Genomic DNA, 19,345 nt, shown 5'->3' with positions numbered 1-19,345 from the left:
TCATGTCAGTGAATCTGATTTCTTTTAATTTTGCAACAAATTTTCCTTAAACTTATCTTCCAGTAAATCGCAATCAGTATTTTCTTCCATCGTCCATAGATACGTAGCAAATTGGAAAACAGAAGCATCTGTTTAGTCTTGTGATTTTCACAGTGTGGTCCCAAAATCACCCAGGAAGTTGTTAAATATGCAGGTTCCTGGGTCCACGCTCCAGATCAATCTATTTAGAATCTCTGGGTAGGACTAGGGAAGATAGGTTTCAATAAAAAAGCTCTATGGTTGATTCTTCAAAGAACTACTGATCTATGGGCTTCCCTGGTGGCGCAGTGGTTGAGAGTCCGCCTGCCAATTCAGGGGACACGGGTTCGTGCCCCGGTCCGGGAAGATCCCACATGCCGCGGAGCGGCTGGGCCCGTGAGCCATGGCCACTGAGCCTGCGCGTCCGGAGCCTGTGCTCTGCAACGGGATAGGCCACAACAGTGAGAGGCCCGCGTACCACAAAAAAAAAAAAAAAAAGAACTACTGATCTAGGCAAGATTTTATGGGGCTGAGGAAAACAGATCTGTACTTTTTTTTTTCTCTTCTAGGTTTGTATTATTGGAGGATCTATCAACACATTGCTGACTTGGATAATTGCTCATCTGCCTAGATAATTTTGCCTGTATAGATCTAGTTGAAAAGTAACATTTCAGTTAGTGCCTCGAACCTGTTTTATAATTCCTTGTGTTCTATTCTTGGCCCTTGTCTTGGACTGAATGGTGTTGTCTCCAAATTCTTATGTTGAAGTCCTAACTCCCAATGTGACTGTGTTTGGAGATAAGGCTTTTAGGAGGTAGTTAAGGTGAAATGAGGTCATAAGGGTGGGGCCCACATCTAATAGAACTGGTGTCCTTATAAGAAGAGGAAGAGACACCAAAGTTTCCCTTCTTCTTCTCCCCACCCCACCCCCCAGCTCTGCATACAGAGGACAGGCCATGCAAGCACACAGTGAGAAGGCAGCTGTCTAAAAACCAGGAAGAGAGCCCTCACCAGAAACCAGCCCTGCTGGATCTTGATCTTGGACTTCCAGCCTCTAGAACTGTGAGAAAACAAATTTCAGTTGTTTAAGTTACCTAGTCCATATTTATTCTGTTATGGCAGCTCGAGCGGACTAATACAGTCCTTAACAGAACTAACCAGCCAACAGAAACACAGGGCAGAATGATGCCAATGGCTCTCACACTCGTTTTTGGGAATTGACACTTGAGAAGGAGGCTTCAATGGTCAAAACCTGCACGCTGCTTTAAGAAAGGATCGTCTTAATTTCACCACACAACAGCTGTATTTTGTAGCAGCCAACCTCACTGTATGGAGAATTTGAAATATGGGAGGCAGACTCCTTATCTCCTCTTCTGCTTGGTGCTGGCGTACTTACATATGCAGTAAATGTTAATGGTTAACAATGTTCCAATGAAGGGAGGGCGACCAGGAGGGATAGGAACAGATATGGATAAAGGAGAGAAGTGATTCCCATAAGCTTTTGTGGCAGACTCTAATTAGTGTCTGTAAAGCTATAGACATACCTTTCTTTGTGCTTTCAGACACTTTAAACGTTTCTCATGCTCTGAGATTCTAAAGTTTCCTTGCCATAAAAAATGGGAAGCACTCTCCACAAAAATCTTTCTGAGGTGAGATTATTCTTTCTAGGTCAAAAAGACTATCGTGTTCTGGAACTTGGGCTCTCAGTTTGACTAGGCTGATGCAAGACTTGAGGAGCTTCTTCCTGTACAGGGGGTGCCCCTTCCTTGGAATGGATTTTTGCTTGCTGCTGCCTAACTCTGGACCAATCACAGATCTTGAGTTTGAGTGCAACAAAGTCGTGTTTAACTATTTCAGTTTTGCTTTGTCTGCTTTCTCTTTCCAAATTTTGAATATGAGAATGTCTGAGGGCTTCCCTGGTGGCGCAGTGGTTGAGAGTCTGCCTGCTGATGCAGGGGACATGGGTTCGTGCCCTGGTCCGGGAAGATCCCACATGCCACAGAGCGGCTGGGCCCGTGAGCCATGGCCGCTGAGCCTGCGCGTCCGGAGCCTGTGCTCCGCAACGGGAGAGGCCACAACAGTGAGAGGCTCGCGTACCGCAAAAAAATAAATAAATAAATAAAAATAATGTCTGAGTGACAGCTGAAGTTTATTGGGCTTCTCAGGGTTCTGAACTGACTACCTTGAATTAGGTATCTTCTCTATAAATCTGCCGAGGGAAGAAGGTGCCTGCCTTCTAAACACACAAAGTGACTAATTTAGGCAATTATCTGCTTATCTGGGATCTGTTGGTAGTGCTATTAAAACCTATGAAGTTATCACATGCTTTTAATAACACTTGGTCCCTTTGAATAGCTAGATAAGAAATCCATGTTAAAATTTCTACTGCTTTGCACTCAGATCTATGATGGTGGCCTCAAGTCTTCTTTGTCGTGTAATAGACATGTAACTCTTAACAGAAAGCAAGAATTTGATTGTTCAAAGAGATTGATAATCAAAATAGAAATTGTTCCATCTGGAAGCATAAACATTAAGCTTAGGAAATGATTTGCTGAACATTCTGCCACATCCATACACTCAAAGCAAGAGTTAGTGAAGTAACCTATGGGAATTCCTTGGCGGTCCAGTGGTTAGGGCTCCACGCTTCCACCGCCGTGGGCCTGGGTTCAATCCCTGGTCAGGGAACTAAGATCCCACATGCTGCATGGTGCAGCCAAAAATAAGATAAATGAATAAATTAAAAACTTAAAAAAAAAAAGAGTCAGTGAAGTAACCTAACCTACTAAGAGTAGTAAAAGTAATTTCTTGTCAAGAGCAGTCGATATTTTTTGTCCTTAAGGAAAATTGCAAGGACACTGTAGCAAAGGAAGATGAAACCGGACAAGTTATTCTCATGATGAATTTAGCTTTTCCATGTCAAAAACTGCCTTGGTGATACGTATAGGGAAGCCCTCAGCTGAATGTCAGCCATGACTGAAAATCCTGGGCTGTGCTGTTTCCTGCTCACCCCCACAAGGAACACTTTTGCATCCCCTTTCGAATAAGAGCATCTGTTTTTCAGGTTTTATTAAAAAATTTCTTCTTCTTCTTCAGTGGTTCTTATGAGTCATCACTGTCTTGGCAGTCAAAGAATTTTACCTCATTTCCCTAAAATAATTATTGTATAAACATAGTTTGAATAAAACTTTCTGATGTGCCTTTAAGACAATGTAAATAAATAACTTGAGTAATAAATATTTTTTCTTTGAAGAAAAGATTTGCTACACCAAGTGCAACTACCACTTGAGGAATATAATGCCTAAATCAACATAAAGCCAAAATAATCAAATGAAGAAGAAAACAAACACGAACCACAGATAGTTTCCTCTGCCACACTAAAACCCAAGAATTTTAATAAGACATATGTGCCTTATGAAAGTATCTAGAGAATTTTCCACTGTACATGTGCATGCATTTGATTTTCATTTTTGTCAAATGGAATACCCAATTCCTGCAGAAGGTGCCCCCAGCTGTGATCTAGGAACCATAAGAAGCCCTCCTAAAAATGCCAAGAAGACTCTTACGACTCAATAAGAAAAAGAAAATAACCAAACTAAAAAATGGCCAAAGGATTTGAAAAAAACTTTTCTCCAAAAAATATACAAGTGGTTAATAAACACACAAAAAGATGCTTGGCATGATTAGCCATTAGGGAAATGCAAATCACAGTGAGATACCACTTTGCATCCATTAGGATGGCTACAGTCAAAAAGGCAGGTATTAAGTGTGGGCGCAGATGTGGAGAAATGGGAGGCTTTATACACTGCTAGTGAGAATGCAGTGCAGATGCTTTGGAAAACATTCTGACGGTTCCTCAAAAAGTTAAACATCTGTTCAGTGTTAACTGATACCATAAGACCCAGCAAATTCCACTCCTAGGTATGTATCTAAGAGAACTGAAAACATATGTTCACACAAAAACTTGTACATAAATGCTCATAGCAGCATTATTCATAATAGCAAAAAGTGGAAACAAACCAAATGTCCATCCACGAATGGATAAAGTGTGGTTTATCCATACAATGGAATATTATTTAGCCATAAAAAGGAATGCAGTACTGTTACATGCTACAACATAGATGAACTTTGAAAACTTATGCTGCATGGAAGGCGCCACCTCCAAAGACCATATATTGCATGATGCCATATTCCACACGAAATGTCCAGAATAAGGAAATCTATGGAGTTATGGAGACGGAAAGTAGATTAGTGGTTGCCTACACCTGCAAGGGGCAGGGGCAGATGGGTGCTGATTGCTAATAGGTATGGGGTCTTTTTGGAGGGGGTGGTAAAAATGTTCTAAAATTAATTGTGGTGATGGTGGCAAACACTATGAATATACTACAGCTCCTTGGAGTGTACACTTGAAATGGGTAAATTGTGTTGGATGTAAATTACACCTCCAAAAAGCTGTTCAACCTGAATCCACAAAGGCTTTTCTAACTTTTCCAATTGCTGACATGGATAGAACAAGGGAATGGACCAGACTCAGGACTGGCCTCAGCTCTGTAGTTTACTCAAAGGTGGATAAAACGGACACTGTCAGCTAAACCTTATCATGATCAGAGCAGCACTTGGGACCCAGACTGTGAGAATCTGGATCTAGAATGAACATCCTGTATGGAATTAGGAGTCCTAACAAGTGAACAGAAAGGCAAATTGGATATAAACAGAACTATTCCTATAAGAATAAAAGCTATCAATGATTAAGTATTTACCGTCTGGTACTGTGTTAAGTGTGGTACATACATTCTTCCAACGTTCAGAATTGCCCTGATGAGGTGGGTATCATTATCTACATTTCAGAGGTAAGCGATCTGAAAGAAGATTAAGTAAATTCCCCAAAGAGAGCCAGCTTTTAAGTGGTCAGGGTGGGATTTGACCTGCATCTGTCTGAATTTTAGGTTTAATTACTATGCAATAGAACTGTTTAAGATATTTGCACTATAACATAACATTTTATCTGCGCCTCCTATTATGTCATAGTCTCTTTCTCTCCATACCTATATCTCCTAGCTTTATTCTGTAGTCTGTACCTACAGATGTTATTCTGGAGTGAACCCTTGTGAAAACCTTAAGACAGGGAGTTTACAGGAATTGCCACTGACAGTAGTGGTACAGTTGTCATAGTAACCAATCCACCAAATTGGTCCCTGCTAGGAGGCTCACACTTCTGCCTCTACAACACACCAGTATTGGCTGGGATCCCTCACAGTATCCATGGCCCCCTGTTAATGCACATGGGGTAGGAAGTGCTGAGGTCCTGGTGTGCATCCTAAAGCATTAAAGTTCTTCCTTCGAAGTTTCCCTCTCTGACACAGATTTTCCATTCCCTCTCCTAATCCTTTCCATTTGCCCAGGATGTTCCGGTGTGCTTGGTTCTGAGGGGTGCTAAAAATCAGGGCCAGACAGAGTCTGCTGCTTTGTTCTAAGCAGGATTTACAAAATACGACTATTTTCTTTTTGGCAAAAAACTGACCCTCCCAACCCAGTAACTCCTCACTCAGTGCCAGACTGAATCTTTGACTGTCCCGGCCCCACCCACACGCAAAATAGACCTTTAGCTGATAAAAACACCTCTCAGAAGCCACCGTACAGAAAATTTCAAGCTGGCAGCCCGCAGTACGCAGTGTCTGGGGCTACGCACGCAGACACGCAAACACATCCGTCCCTCCGCATCTTTCAACGATGCCTCTACATTTTCAAGGACTCTTCTTTTCTAACCTAGATCTTTCTCTCTTCGTCCTCCTCTCCATTTCACTGGCCTCGTCTGTCTTCAGAGGTACCTGAAGGCACATAAGGCAGGGAAGTGAAACCGACTGTAATTCTTCAGTTCACTTCTCTGCAGCCTCCAGTGAGCCAGTCTCCATACGGTGGCCCAGCTGAGCTCGGAGGAAGCTCCGGTCCCTGCGCAGGTGTAACTTACCAACCCGCTCGCAGGCGCTGTGGGAGCAGAGAGCCAGACGCGGACGCCAGAGGCTCTGCGAGCGGCAGCAAACGAAGCCCTACATCGAATGTATGAGATTAAAAAGAGGAGGGACTCTCCTCTGTGAAAGGAAGAAATGGAGACTTTTATACCTAAAAAGGCCATCATTTTCAGGAATGAAATATAAATTGCTTAGAGCAATCAAAAATTCTGATTTTCCCACGTCCTTCTGTGACCTTGTGTTCACCTTCGAGTCCCTCCAACTTCACTCTTAGGTCCTTAGAAGTCTGACTATTTCTGTGCTATCAGTGAAATCACAAATATGTTCAAGAGTTTTCTAGATGGGCAAAAACGTATTCAGGTAACTTTGCTTAGTGTATCTTTCAAAATTAAAAAGAAATCAATTACAACTAGCACTTTCTGTTTGGAGTTTTTTCACGTTCTGAGCTGATCCTTACCAAAACCCCAGGAAGGTGAACTATAATTCTTAACCCATTTTACTGATTTGGGACTCAGCTAAAGTAGAGCTAAGATACACACTTAGGTTTACAAATTCAAAGGCGGCAGTGTTTCCAATATAGTATTGATCATTTACTCAGTTCAAGTATAAAAGCATGCCGATTTTTCCATATGGAATTCATCCATGCAGTGGATAATCACTGGCAGAGCCCACAACTTCTTCTATGATTTGGACAACCCTCCCTGCACAATCTCTAGCCACACACACCTCCTTTCAGCCCCTGGAAGGTACCGAACCCTTTGCCGCCTAGTGTTCGTGTACGTACTCCTCTCTCAGCTTATGCCTTTCCCACCTGCAGACCCTGCCTTCCCCCAGACCCACTACTCTGGATATCTCATCTCTCAAAGTTCATCTTAAACCTCTTCTGTAGAGAAAGAACTCTTCGGCCACTCCGACAAGGTTACAGCACTGTGTTATACCGTTTCCCAGCAAATGGCACTTTTCCAATCTATAGCATGTATTACCCGTGTGATTAATCTGTGTACTTATTTCTTTTTCCTTATACGGTAAACCACGTGAAGTCACGAATGTGTCTGTCTTCTTCACTCTGTATCTCAGAGCATAGCACAGAGTTTGGTGTGTTATACACGTTCAGCATAAGTTTGGGGGATATTCCGTGGCAGAACTTCTTGTTAGTGGTAAATTCAACGCATCATCCCAAATTCCCACCGTGGGCGTGGCACGGCCATGGGCATGGGTTTAGAAAATCTGCCCAAGGTCATGAAGGTCCCCTTGTTTCTCAGGTCTGCTGCCAGCTCTAATTATACTGAGAATCAAGATTTACAAAGAATACAGTTACATTTTCATCTCCTCCTGTTGGCATAACAGACTGCCCCTTTAAACCCTGATGCTTCTGAAGCTACTGCATTATTTAGCTCAAGAACAAAGAGTTATTTATAAAACATCTTAACTCAGATTACAAATATATAATTATTGAACTGAATCAAATTATAGGAGTGAAGGGTCCATGACTGACCATTTTTTTCTTGTTGAAAGATTTTTTCTTTTGAGGAAAAGAGGTTTTTTTTCCTTTTAGTGGAACTTTGTCTATAACTCTGCAAATTATATGTTCACTATGTAGTGACTTAAATGCTTCTTAATTTGTGCTTATTAGTCCAGCAAATATTGAGCGTCTACTCTCCAAACTCTAGAATTTTCTTGCCCGTCCTCCTTTACTACTAGTTCTCTTTTTCTTTCTTTTTCAGATGGTTTATATCTTAATAATTTCTTTGATTTCCCATATTTCCTTGCATTTTTGTTACTGCTGTTTTTTCTTTTTACTTCCCTTTGATTTATTTTCTCTCTATCACAAATATTCGCTATTTTCATTTCCCAACTACAATAAGCTTTCTCTAGTGCCTTTCTGCTTTACTTCTAATGCTGCAAATAGTTCTAACCTGATTGTCATTAATACTTGCGAGTAAATAAGCCCTTTTGATATTTACAGTAAAATAGACATACTCACTATATGTTACAACCGAGAGTCCTTCCCCTGGTTAACTCACTGTCCTGCCCATATCATAACAGTGCTTATTTGTTTGGTTTTTTTAAGAGAAATCATTAGTAATTCATGCATCAAGAATTAACTTGGATGTTGATGGAAATGACATAGCACTGAATATATTTTCTGAAATTCCAAATGAATGACAGAAGGCATAAACACTACAGTGTAGCGAATGTTAAAATGATTTTCTTGAAACAAAAGATAAGCAGAATAAATTTTCAATTAGACTAATCTTATTTTCTGTTATTAAAACATACGAGTATTTTTATAATTCTGGCTTCTACCTGTTGTATTTATCACCTGTAAGTATCACCAATGTGAAGAGCTTTCTCTTGTCTTCACAGAAACAAAGCTGATAGCTTCTCTAGGACTCCGGTGCACAGAAATCTAGGGGGCTGGGGGCAATCTCTTGGTTCCAATACGAGCTCCAAGGCTTTGTTTTGGTTTGTTTTATTTTCACAATTATTTTTCAAAGTTAAGCTGAAAAGTTTTTATTTTTACTGATTTATTTAAAATATATTGGCTCATCTTATTTTTAGTAAGTCAGTATCATAGTGATAATCTCAGCAATCTCATTATTTAGCCCCTTAATCTCAGAACGAATAATTGAGTATGGTAGACCAGTAGGAAAAAATCTGGGCTTTCTACTATCTTCCTCTCACTCTTCTTCATTGGTTGGGTGGTTTGAAGATGCGTTAGAGGGTTGGAACTTTTAATCACTACTGTGCTGTGGTAAAACAAAGATACGGGAGGTGTAGATTGGAGTTTGCTTTTCATAGAGGCCATATTTACAATATGCACTCATAATAAGAGACTATTCTTCAGGTGATGACAATTGACTCCCAACTCAACATTATTCAGATAATTGGACAACTTACTTATTTTCTCTGAGCCTCAACTGTCTAATATGTTAAAAGATTGAAAGGACTAGAAAGAATGTAAGTAATATGTCAAGCTCACTCATGGTAGGTGCTCAATTAGTGACAGGTACCATTATTACTGGCAAACAGCAGTTGTGTGCGTGTATGTGTGTGTGTATGTAATCATCTTTAAAATTACCTCCATTTTTATCTTTCATTGGCTTTGTCAATTCACATGAAACTGAAACGAATCCTAAGTGTCCACCACAATTATATTTAAGACCAATACGCATTCATACTGAACTCACACTTTGGGGTCAAGTCCAGGCACTTGATACAGTCGGGGAGATAGACACATAAGCCAAACCTACAGCAGCACGCACGCTCCTCCAGCAGTTACCCACTTTGGAGAAGGCAGGGAGGTTCTATAGACATACCCAATCCAGCTGATGCACTCAGAAGTCAGGAATCCTGCCAAGAATGCCCTTTGATCACAGCAGCTGGAGATACAGGTTGGCATTTAGAAGAATAATTGGTCACATGTTCATTCATATGCTTAGATTCGTTTATTCGATATGTACATGTCAGTCTCAGAAAGCAGTGTGTTAAATGTACCTGGCTCCTCTACTTTCCTCCTGGAAATCATTAAAATACCATATCAATGATATTAAAGCCTATTCTGAATAATGACCAATCTATGTTAGTTGGTTCTATATCCAGTATGTTGGAAAAAAATGAGCAACGCATTCACTCTTTTAATTAATCACCATTTACCTTCCTGGGGTTGCTATTCAAATTCTTAAGTCTTACTACAGAAAGTTGAAATTTTAACTTAGCATGATAGAATTATTTAGATTTGAATTCCTTCCAAACAGAAGCAAGAACACCAGAGGGATTCTTTCCACTAGAATAAGGGCAAAATTTTGTGTCCATTTTGTTCACTGATGTATCCCAAGTGCCTAAAATGGGTTTTGGCAAACTATGACTCACAGAACAAATCCAGCTTGCCTCCTGTTTTTATACAGCACCCCCCCAACACAAAATGGTTCTTAGATTTTCAAATGGTGGAAAAGAATCAAAAGAAGAATCATATTTCATAACGTGAAAATTACATGAAATTTCAATGCTCACAAATGAAGTTGTATTGTAACATAGCCATGCTCATTCATTTACATATTGTCCGTGGCTGTGTTTGTGCTACTAAGGAAGAGTGAAGTAGCTGCAACAGAGTTAGTGTGACCCTGAAGCCAAGTATAATTACTATTTGACCTTTTACAGAAACAAAAAAGCTGACCTTCGGTCCAGAATAATACATGTCCTTAACTTCTTTTAAAGTCAGATACATTAAAATTTAACCCTCACAGATGTCTTTCCAAAAAGGAAGTCTTAAACCTACATATAACTCTAGGGTCAATCACCAGATTATATGATAGAATAGAGAGGCTCATAGTAAGAAGCAGAACACCATGGATGAGAACACGGACCCAAGAGCCACAACTGCTTGGGCTCAGACTTGGGCTCTACCACTTACCAGCTGTGCAGCCATGGGCAAAATGCTTAACTTCTCTGTGCATCAGTTTTTCTATGCATAAAATGAAACAAATGATGGTACCCATCCCTTAGGGTTATTGTGAGCATTAAATAACTTAATATTTGTAACAGGCTTAGAATATCACCTGGTATGAAGTAACTGTTGTAAGTAAAGTAACATTTTTCACTGTATTTTTAAGATAAGAAATTTGAGATACTTAGAAATTAGCTAAGGTAATGAGTGAGCCTCAATGTGTTCATAAGTATGGGGAAAAAAAACAAAGATGAGTTAAAATTTGAACATGTCCACTATTGTCAGTAAGTCCTCTGAGCCAATGCAATGCACTAATATCTACTCTAATTGCTTTTTGATTGTAGGATATAACTATTTGGCTCCCATATCTGTGATATAATTTTGTAATCAATGGTCCTGTTTTAGATAATAAACAAATTGTATTCTGAATGGTTGAGTGACTTCTGATACAAAATCTAACTACCTAACAAGTTCTTATCTGAGGGTATCTAATTGACATAAAGGGAAATCACAATTTAGAGGATGCGGGGACACAAGATTAGTTTGCTTTGTTAAGGTTGTTATTCAGGTCTTAGGAAGGGAATCAATAGAAAATATTGTCCTACATTTAAAGAAACATTTTCTAAGCACCAAAACCAGGAATCAAAACTGTGCCTTAAGGAATTCTAATGGCTTTTTAATCATTGCAAGTCATTTTAGCAAATAGATAATTAGTATTTCTGATGTTTAAATAGGTTTTTACATTAATTTATATGAAATCTTTAAATAGACTGTTTTGCAGAAAGTGAAATCTTTATAAGGTAGCCTTTTATCATCTATAAAATATAATCTCTTCAAAATTACACTTCAATACAGGCCTGTATACAGGACTGTAACAGCTGGATAGCTGACAGAGCCAGCAGGCCCCAGCTGGCATGCTAAATCCAGACTAAATCCAGACTAAGGTGGGAAATTTTAAAAATATAATTATATTTATGAATGCTTTTCTATTACAGGTGTTCTGCTGGAGGAGGTTCAATGGACTTTTGTTATGTGCAATAGTAACATAGGTTGAAGAACTTTTGGTAAAATGTAACACTGAGGCTTTCTTATTTTATAATTTTAGTTCCTTCAACTTTCACTAAACATTTATTTAACTGTTACATTGTGGGAGGTGCAATGAAAATGTAAAAGAGAAGTTAATTAAGCCAGTCCAATTTCATTTATTTGGGACAATTACTAAATTATGCATAAAAATTTTTAAAATACAAATAAAAAAACTTTTTGGGTTACTTAAGCTAAACTTACACTACAAGTCTTTTGATATTTACTTTTTAATGCACTAAATGTTGCATGGCATGTCACTCTATTAAGTTTTTTTGCTTTAGAAGCCTTTAATAATGACTTTCCCAGAAACTTTTTCAAAACTTATTTCTTAAGTGTCCCATTTCTTGCAATAAAGCAATATGAAAATAAGAAATAAGACTTCAAAATATTTTAATTTTTGTCCATCCAGGTCCTGTGGTCTTAAATTAGTTATGTATATACTTTAATATAAGATAATAAGTCCATTATTTTTAATATCCTTAATGCTTAGTTTGCTAAAATAAAATATGAATCTGAGTATAAATGTCATAATCAGAAAAACTAAGCAACTAGGATAAAAATTAAATTAATTTGCATATTTATAAAGCCTCTATGCTTGGTTTGCTTTATTTTTCTAGACTTAATAAAAATTCAAAATTACTCAATAATTTAAAAAAATATTTAAAATATTGTTATTATATTAATAGCCCTACATTCTATAGATAACATGTATTCTTAAACAAGTAAATTCCTTCTGAAGTTATTCTATATGCTTGTATTTTGAACTTATTCCAACAGACTGGCCAATTTAAATTTTCCCACTCCTTCTCTGAATTTGAGGAACTCTTTCATATTTAGACTACAGGTGGATAAAAAGTAATAAATACAATGCCCTTCCATTCAATTGTCTTCAATAAAAGTGATGCAATTTCAAAAACAATTGTTTAACACATTTATCCCTCTGTTAGACTACATGTAAGACTGAGAGAACATTTTTATATTGCTCTGATGCTATAACAAATGGGCTGATATCATACTATTGGTTGCAACTTACAACATTTTTGTCTACATTTAAGTTAAGATCTTGGTGGTTATTCTTGCATTCTTTCTGTGAATTAAAATTAGAATAATGTAATTAGTCCCTGAAATTAAAATGCTTCTGTTACTAATAATGGAACAAAGTCTAAATTATATTACTTTGAGATCAACAATAGGTTCACATGAACTATTTTCCGTATCTTCCGCTTTTAAAGGAAAATACAGTTTTCTTCCCATGGCAGAAGTATCAGATTCTTGCAGCATCCATGACACTTGTAAGCATTCAGTGGTCAGACGCCACTACATATCCTTCAAATGATATGGCCCAGTGAAGCTGGACGGTGTCGTCACGGAGCCAGGCAGCCTAGTATCTCAGCCATCCACCAGGACAGAGCCAGCAGGCCCCAGCTGGCATGCTAAATCCAGACTAAGGTGGGAAATGGATTTTGCATTTTGAAAATCAACTCTTCCAACACTGAAACCTAGGACATATTTATCAGGTAAAAGTGCAATGAGGACTTCAAGCTTATTTATTGGATCAAATTTATAATGCTTATTTCCCCAAGTTACTCTTAGAACAAGTTAAATCTTAATTTTATTATCCTTCTGGGTTTCTGAATTTATACTAGATTGTACATTTAAAAAATATGAATAAATGTATGTTCAGGACTATAACTTAATAGTATGATACATGCTAAGTTAAATATATTTGTAAGTCACAAAAGTTAAAATAACAGAATATTGATCACCAATGTTCCTTGGTGTGGTAACATTTGCCTGTCACATTAAGCTTACCATCTTGATTTTTAGGCAAATTGGAACTCTTACAAAACAAAAATACATTCCATGTTATTGTCGCTTGGACTCCTGTGTTCACTATTCAATCACATGTGTTTGGATCCTCGTTTGTGTTATTGTCTTAACTGTCATGTTCTGACACTACAATTCGTTTCTTGAAAATAGTAGAAAAATCAACTTACAAGATTTCTAAGTTCAAGATTTCCCATGCCTCCCGTGGGCCTCACCTGAATACAAGTGCTCCCTAAACTGTAGAGAATATCTTCCAGTTTCCTAAAAGTTTAGTTACCTAGGTCTGGTAGAAACATCATGATGGAAAAAATAAACATTTAATTCCATAAGGCTGCAGAAAGTGGACCCCATGTTTAAGACATCGTTCTGAGTGGGAAAAGGCCATGGTGGATTCTTAAACCGTGTACTTTCTAACATAGCACTTAGGTGGATTAAACTGGGATAGCCTGGCATCTGGAATCATGATGTTTTATCATGAGAAACTGAGAAGATACTGCTTCTCTTTTCTAAAAAGAGAAAGCAACCCTCTGCTAGGGCTCATTAAAAAAGGCGTTTAAAATTGGAGCCAATAAAACATGATTGCCAATTCCAACAGTCTTTTTGTTTCTTTAATCTCAGCAGCATTTTTCAAAGGCATTGTTTCTCTCTCAACTTTGACAGGAAATCCCACGTTCAATACACACAGGGGACACATTCCAAATAGCAACAACAACAACAATAACAACTCTCCAACTTCTTTGTGACTTCAGAGCAGGCGTACAGACCTAACTGCAGCTAGATGACCTTCCCCTCCTCTCAGTTTTCAACTGTGCTTCCCTCTGACATGGGAACTACTAGGCAGGATTCACTCTGACATCCCGAATCCTCTTGCTTTGCTGTAAGGAAAGGTTTTGCTTTTTCATAAGATAGAAAAGTTTGCCTGGGTATGGGATGCCAGAATTTCTAACAGCGACCCTAAAAGACAAAGCCTTTCAGAGCTCTAAGCAAACCCCAGTCGCTGAAAAACAGAAAATGAGTGTCAGAATGAATGAAAGCTTTCCTCCTCGAGCATCGCCTGGCACTTCTGCTTGCCCAAGGCAGGAAAGAGGGGGACTGGGGTGGGGACTTCTCATCACAGAACCCTTTTTCTTAAGTAAGCATATTTTGAGATGTAGAGGGGAGCCTGGATAAAAAGGGCTCCAAGGCTGTACTTCTAACTGCCTGGCCTTTGACCCCACCTGCCTGTCAGTTTCAGCCCGCAAGTCCCACATCTCCGGCTCTGGGGATATTGAGAACGTGGGCTTTCTAGAGCTCGGGGATGCTGTGAGGCCAGTTTCCTGTTGACCTTTCAGGGACTCTGAAATCAACTTTCCCCACACAGTCTGAATTGTTTGTTTTCGTTTGTTTTCAGCCTGCCTGAGCCTCCCGCCCAGCCCACCCCTATCCTCCTCCTGCCTGCCCCCTCCCCTCCCTCCGGCCTCTCGCCTCCCCCCCCCCCCCGCTTTGTTGTCTCATACCTGCTGGCCAGGCTCTGCCTGCAGTGCTGCCTGAAGGGCATCAGGTGGTAGTTCATGGCGTCCAGCAGCAGCTTCTGGCAGACCGGGTCGGTGCGCATGAAATCCACTGACTGGACCCGCTCCACCAGCTCGGGGGCCGGGATGAGCGCGAAGCGGAGGCGCTTCATGAGGTCGGGCGCGTACTGCATGCGGGTCTCGCGGTCGTGCTCCAGCCACAGCACGGACATCTGGAAGAGCGCCAGCTCCGACTCCACGGGGGGCGGCAGCGAGTCCAGCAGGGCGCGCATCTCCTCGAAGTTGAGCAGCAGCACATCCTCCACCAGGTACTTGTTGGCCAGCTTCTTGGTCTCCTCCAGGCCGTGCAGTGCGGCGATCTTGCACACTTGCTTGTAGTTCTGCACCGAGATCTGGTCGTTGAGGAACTGCACGCAGAGCTTGGTGACCTGGGGGATGTGCAAGATCTTGCTGACCGACAGCACCTCCTCCACCGTGTCCAGGGAGAGGGTCACGTTGGCCGTGTAGAGGTACTCGAGCACCAGGCGCAGCCCGATGGACGAGCAGCCCTGCAGCACCAGGTTGTTGATGGCCCGAGGACTGGTCAGCAGCTTGTCGTCGGGGGAGGAGGAAGGAGTCCCCGGCTCCTCCTGCGGCGGCGGCGGCTGTTGCTGCGGCGGCTGCTGGTCCTTGGGGGGCCCCAGACCGTCCTGGCCGCCGACCCCTCCCCCGAGAGGGGGGTGACTGGAGAAAAGCGATCGGAAGTACTGCGAGCAGGAGGCCAGCACGGCCTTGTGGCAGTGGAACTGCTGGCCCTGGGCCGTCAGGGTCACGTCGCAAAACAGCTGCTTCCTCCACAGCAGATTGAGGCCGTGCAGCAGGTTGTCGCTGTGGCTGGGGTCGAAGGTGGAGGTCCGGTCCCCGGATCTGGACATGGCGAGCTGACTCGGCGCACCTGGCTTTAAACCCTCCTCCGACCTGGCAGACAGGGGTGGGGGATGGGAGGGAGGGGAGAAGGGTAGTGGAGGGGGTGGGGTGGGGTCGGCGTGGGGACGGGTGTGGAGGGGAGGGGAGGGGAGGGCGAAGAACCACAATCAGTGCTCAGCTTGGCCTCCGGACCCCGAACCTCGGAGGAGGTCTGAAGGCGCTGGATCCGTGAGCGCCACCAGAAGGGCCCTGTCTGGGGTCCGGGCGCCCGTTCTGCTCCCTACTACGCCTCCCGCCACCACCCACACACTTCGTCCCCCACTTTCTTAAAACCACCCGGGCTCGGCTCTTGGCAGCGACAGCGGTGGCAGCAGCGACGGCAAAGTGGCGGCTGAGGCCGAGACACCCCGTGGGCTCGTGTTCATGCCCGGCCGGGGCGGGGAGAGGCCGGGGAGTGGGGAGCCGGGGGGTGGCCCGAGAGCGCAGAGGCGACCGTCGGCGAAGCTTCCAGGTCAACTCGCGCCCGCAGCTTTGCTTTTCGCAGTTGGTCCAGTTTTGGGGGGTGGGAACGGGGACACGACAGGCGTGCGGGCGGGCAATACTTAGCCCTCCAAAAGCTGGGGACGCCTTCTATTAGCCGTGCTGCCCCGAGAAACTCCTAGACTAATAGTCTGAGGGAGCAGATAAAGCCCTTTCTTCTCCCGGGAAAGTGCAGCGGAGCGCGGTGAGGACCAGCTCAGTGGACTAGGCAGAGGCGGGAGCTGTCCTTATCAATTCTAGCTCATTTCCCTCACCCCGGCCCTGCCTGCTTCCCTGCTTCGCAAACTGTTGGCTTCCCAGTCACCACTCAGTTTTGCTAATTTTCCAGAGACGCCTTTAAACCTGGCAGGAGAATCCCTCCAGCCCCAGACCCCCTCTCCCCCGCCTCCCCCCACCTCCTGCATTTCAAAGCGCGGAAGTTCGGGCGTGTATCTCCCCTTTCCCCGCGGGGCGGCACCGAGGAAGATGAGGAGGAAGGCAGTGGAGCTACTGGGGTGGATTTAGAGCAAGAGCCGGGAGGCCCGGTGGGATTCTTGTGGACGGTTCTCCCTCCCAGGCGCTGGGCGCAGTGGCTTTAACTCCTGTAACTATGAGAAGTTCAAGTTAACCGGCAGGTGTTGGGGGAGGGGCTGGGGGCTATCCGATGGTGGGGGGGCGCGCAGTTCGGCGCGGGATCTCTGGATCCAGCGTTGCCGCCGAAGCCGCAGCTTCCTTCAGAGCCCCTCAGCACAGCCCCCCACCCCGAGCCCCCCAACTCGGGCACCCCGACTCCCCCGGCCCTGGAACTACTTGTGCAAAAAGTCTGAGCCGCCCGCATCCAGGCGGAGGAGGGCAGGATGGGGGGGGGCGCGGCGAGATCGATGCGCCAGGTCCTTAACGTGTAATTGCACCTTCTAGGGCTGAGCAGATAGGGACCCTTTGCCCACACCCGGCCCGCGTGCCCGCCAGCCCGGGAGAACCGCCGCCGCCGCCGCCGCCGCCGCCGCCGCCCGGCTCAGAGGGATCCTGCCGGACCTGCGCCTTCCACTGCGGCTCACTCTGCCCTGCCTGGCGCCAGTCCTGGATCGCCGGCTTCCTATTTCCACCGGACTGGGCTCCTCTCGACTCACTTTATCATCCCGTTCCAGGTGGACCCTAATCTCCCGCGAGCTCCCTCCCCCGGCAGCATCCGCCCCCCCCCCCCGCCCCCAAAGCTCTGGCTCTCCTGAAACATCTCCCAGAGTCTCTCCCTTTAAGTGGACTCGTTCATACCTCCCTCTCGCTCTCCCCGCTTCGTTGTCTTCCCCCCCACCCCATCTTTTCCTATTCCCCTTCCTTCTTGCTCTCCTCCTTTGCCTTCCCCCCTCATCTGCTTATTTCTTGCAATAGGAGTTTTATTCTTTATGAGCGTTTGCCACACAATCACCCCCACCCCTCTGAAAGACTCCCTTCCCGTCCCTCCCCACGCGGCCAACAACCCAAAAGACACAACAAAATACACACACAAGGCAGACACAAGGCCAGAAACTTACCTGCTTTCAACCAGCTGCAAAGTCAAGGCTCACTTAAGCTCCCCCCCAAAATCAATTGTCCTTCCTTTTTAAAGGTTTGCTCTCTCCTTGGGAGGGGGAAAACACCTTCAGGTTCCCAACTCCGGGCAGTCACTCTTTACAATTTATTTTGTCGTACATCATTTGATCACCATGAATTAGCAACAGCAAGAAAATGTAGGAGAAGGAGAAAAGAGAGAAAGAGAGAGGGAGAGAGAGAGGGAGAGAGGGGAGAGAGAGAGAGAGAGAGGGAGCAGAGCTTTCTGCAAGAGAAGAAGAAGAAAAAATGTACGTGTGACAAATTATGCTACCAAGAAACAACACATCATTATCCTTGGGCCTGGGGCTCAGTGAGTCGTAACGAGAGTAATAGGAAATCCACGGTTGGGGAGAGAAACGGTCGTGCTTGGCCAGTAGAGAGAGACCATACAGGGGGATGGATGCTGGAGAGACTCGCAAAATTATGGCTCAAGGCTATTGTAAAAATTGTCGAGCGTAAATGACTGCGATTTCAAACATCTTTGGAAGAAAGAAGGGTAAAAAGCGACCCCCCCCTCCCTCCCTCTCCCTCTCTCTCCCTCTCTCTTCTCTCTCTCTATAAAGAACCGTCAAGTTTTAGTGCGCATTGCTAATTAGTCAATTTCTCTCTGCCTTCACAGGCTGGCGACTTCGCTGCTGAGCTGAAACTGCTAATTTCTGTGACCAGCTTTTTTCTTAGCTGTGATCTGGATGAATGAGTAGCTGTCTCACAGAGATGACAAAAATAAACTCTAATCCCCCCCAAAATTTCCACTACGTCTTTCTCATGCATAGATTTATGATCTTCAAGCGCTCTGTGCAATATGCAAACTTTTTGTGTCTGTGTATGTGCTGTTGTTTCCAGATTTCACTACATTGGTATGCTGCTTTTCCCTTTCACCTCCCCCTCACCCCTCACACTGTGAAATGCAGAAACAATCTGATCTCAAAGTATGCCAAGATGTCACTTTATAGTGTCTTGGTATTTGGGGTTTGAGTCTGACTTGGAAGTCAGGAGCCCTTGCCTAAGAGGTGAGTGGCTAAGTGTACAACGGGGGTGGGGGTGGGGGAAGTAGACAGAATAGAGGACAGCCCTTTGCTTTACATTTGTTTCCCTGCACCATTCAAGCTTTATGATCTTGTTGGAAAACGTATTTTCCCTGGTTATACAACCATCTCTGAACTTCTCTGTCAGCTCTTCAACAGTAAGGATTCAGAACTCACAAATTTTTTTTTTACTGGAAGATTAAGCTTATTGTCAGATGTGCCTTTCAATTAGGAGTCTTTGATTTGCAGGAGCTAGAATCAAGTGCCAGGAAAGCCAGCTGCAATTTCACAAATATAACCTTTAAACTTTGGAGCTTATCTGATATATAAGGTTGGCCACAGAGAGCTCACATTTTTGACCCTGCTTAGCATGCAAAAAGAACCCCAGCATGACTCTGGAATTTTTGCTGTACCAGAGATTCATGTGCATTTTGGTAGAGGACATGTTCT

The 19,345-nt window shown here is 43.3% G+C and overlaps 1 protein-coding gene across 1 annotated transcript in view; it reads right to left on the bottom strand.

Annotated features, from left to right (window-relative positions):
• The window catches only part of KLHL14 (kelch like family member 14), a 97,963-nt gene extending 82,194 nt beyond the window's left edge, over positions 1-15,769 (bottom strand). Inside the window, exon 1 of the mRNA XM_060121001.1 lies at positions 14,841-15,769. Coding sequence (XP_059976984.1) covers positions 14,841-15,769 — 929 coding nt within the window. The remainder of the gene's footprint in view (positions 1-14,840) is intronic.
• Positions 15,770-19,345: the final 3,576 nt, after the last annotated feature.

This window comes from Lagenorhynchus albirostris, chromosome 14 (assembly GCF_949774975.1).
Source record: "Lagenorhynchus albirostris chromosome 14, mLagAlb1.1, whole genome shotgun sequence".
In the NCBI taxonomy this organism is placed as follows: domain Eukaryota; kingdom Metazoa; phylum Chordata; class Mammalia; order Artiodactyla; family Delphinidae; genus Lagenorhynchus; species Lagenorhynchus albirostris.
The sequence above is the reverse complement of the archived record's forward strand: the minus strand, read 5'-3'. Positions and strand labels throughout refer to the sequence as shown.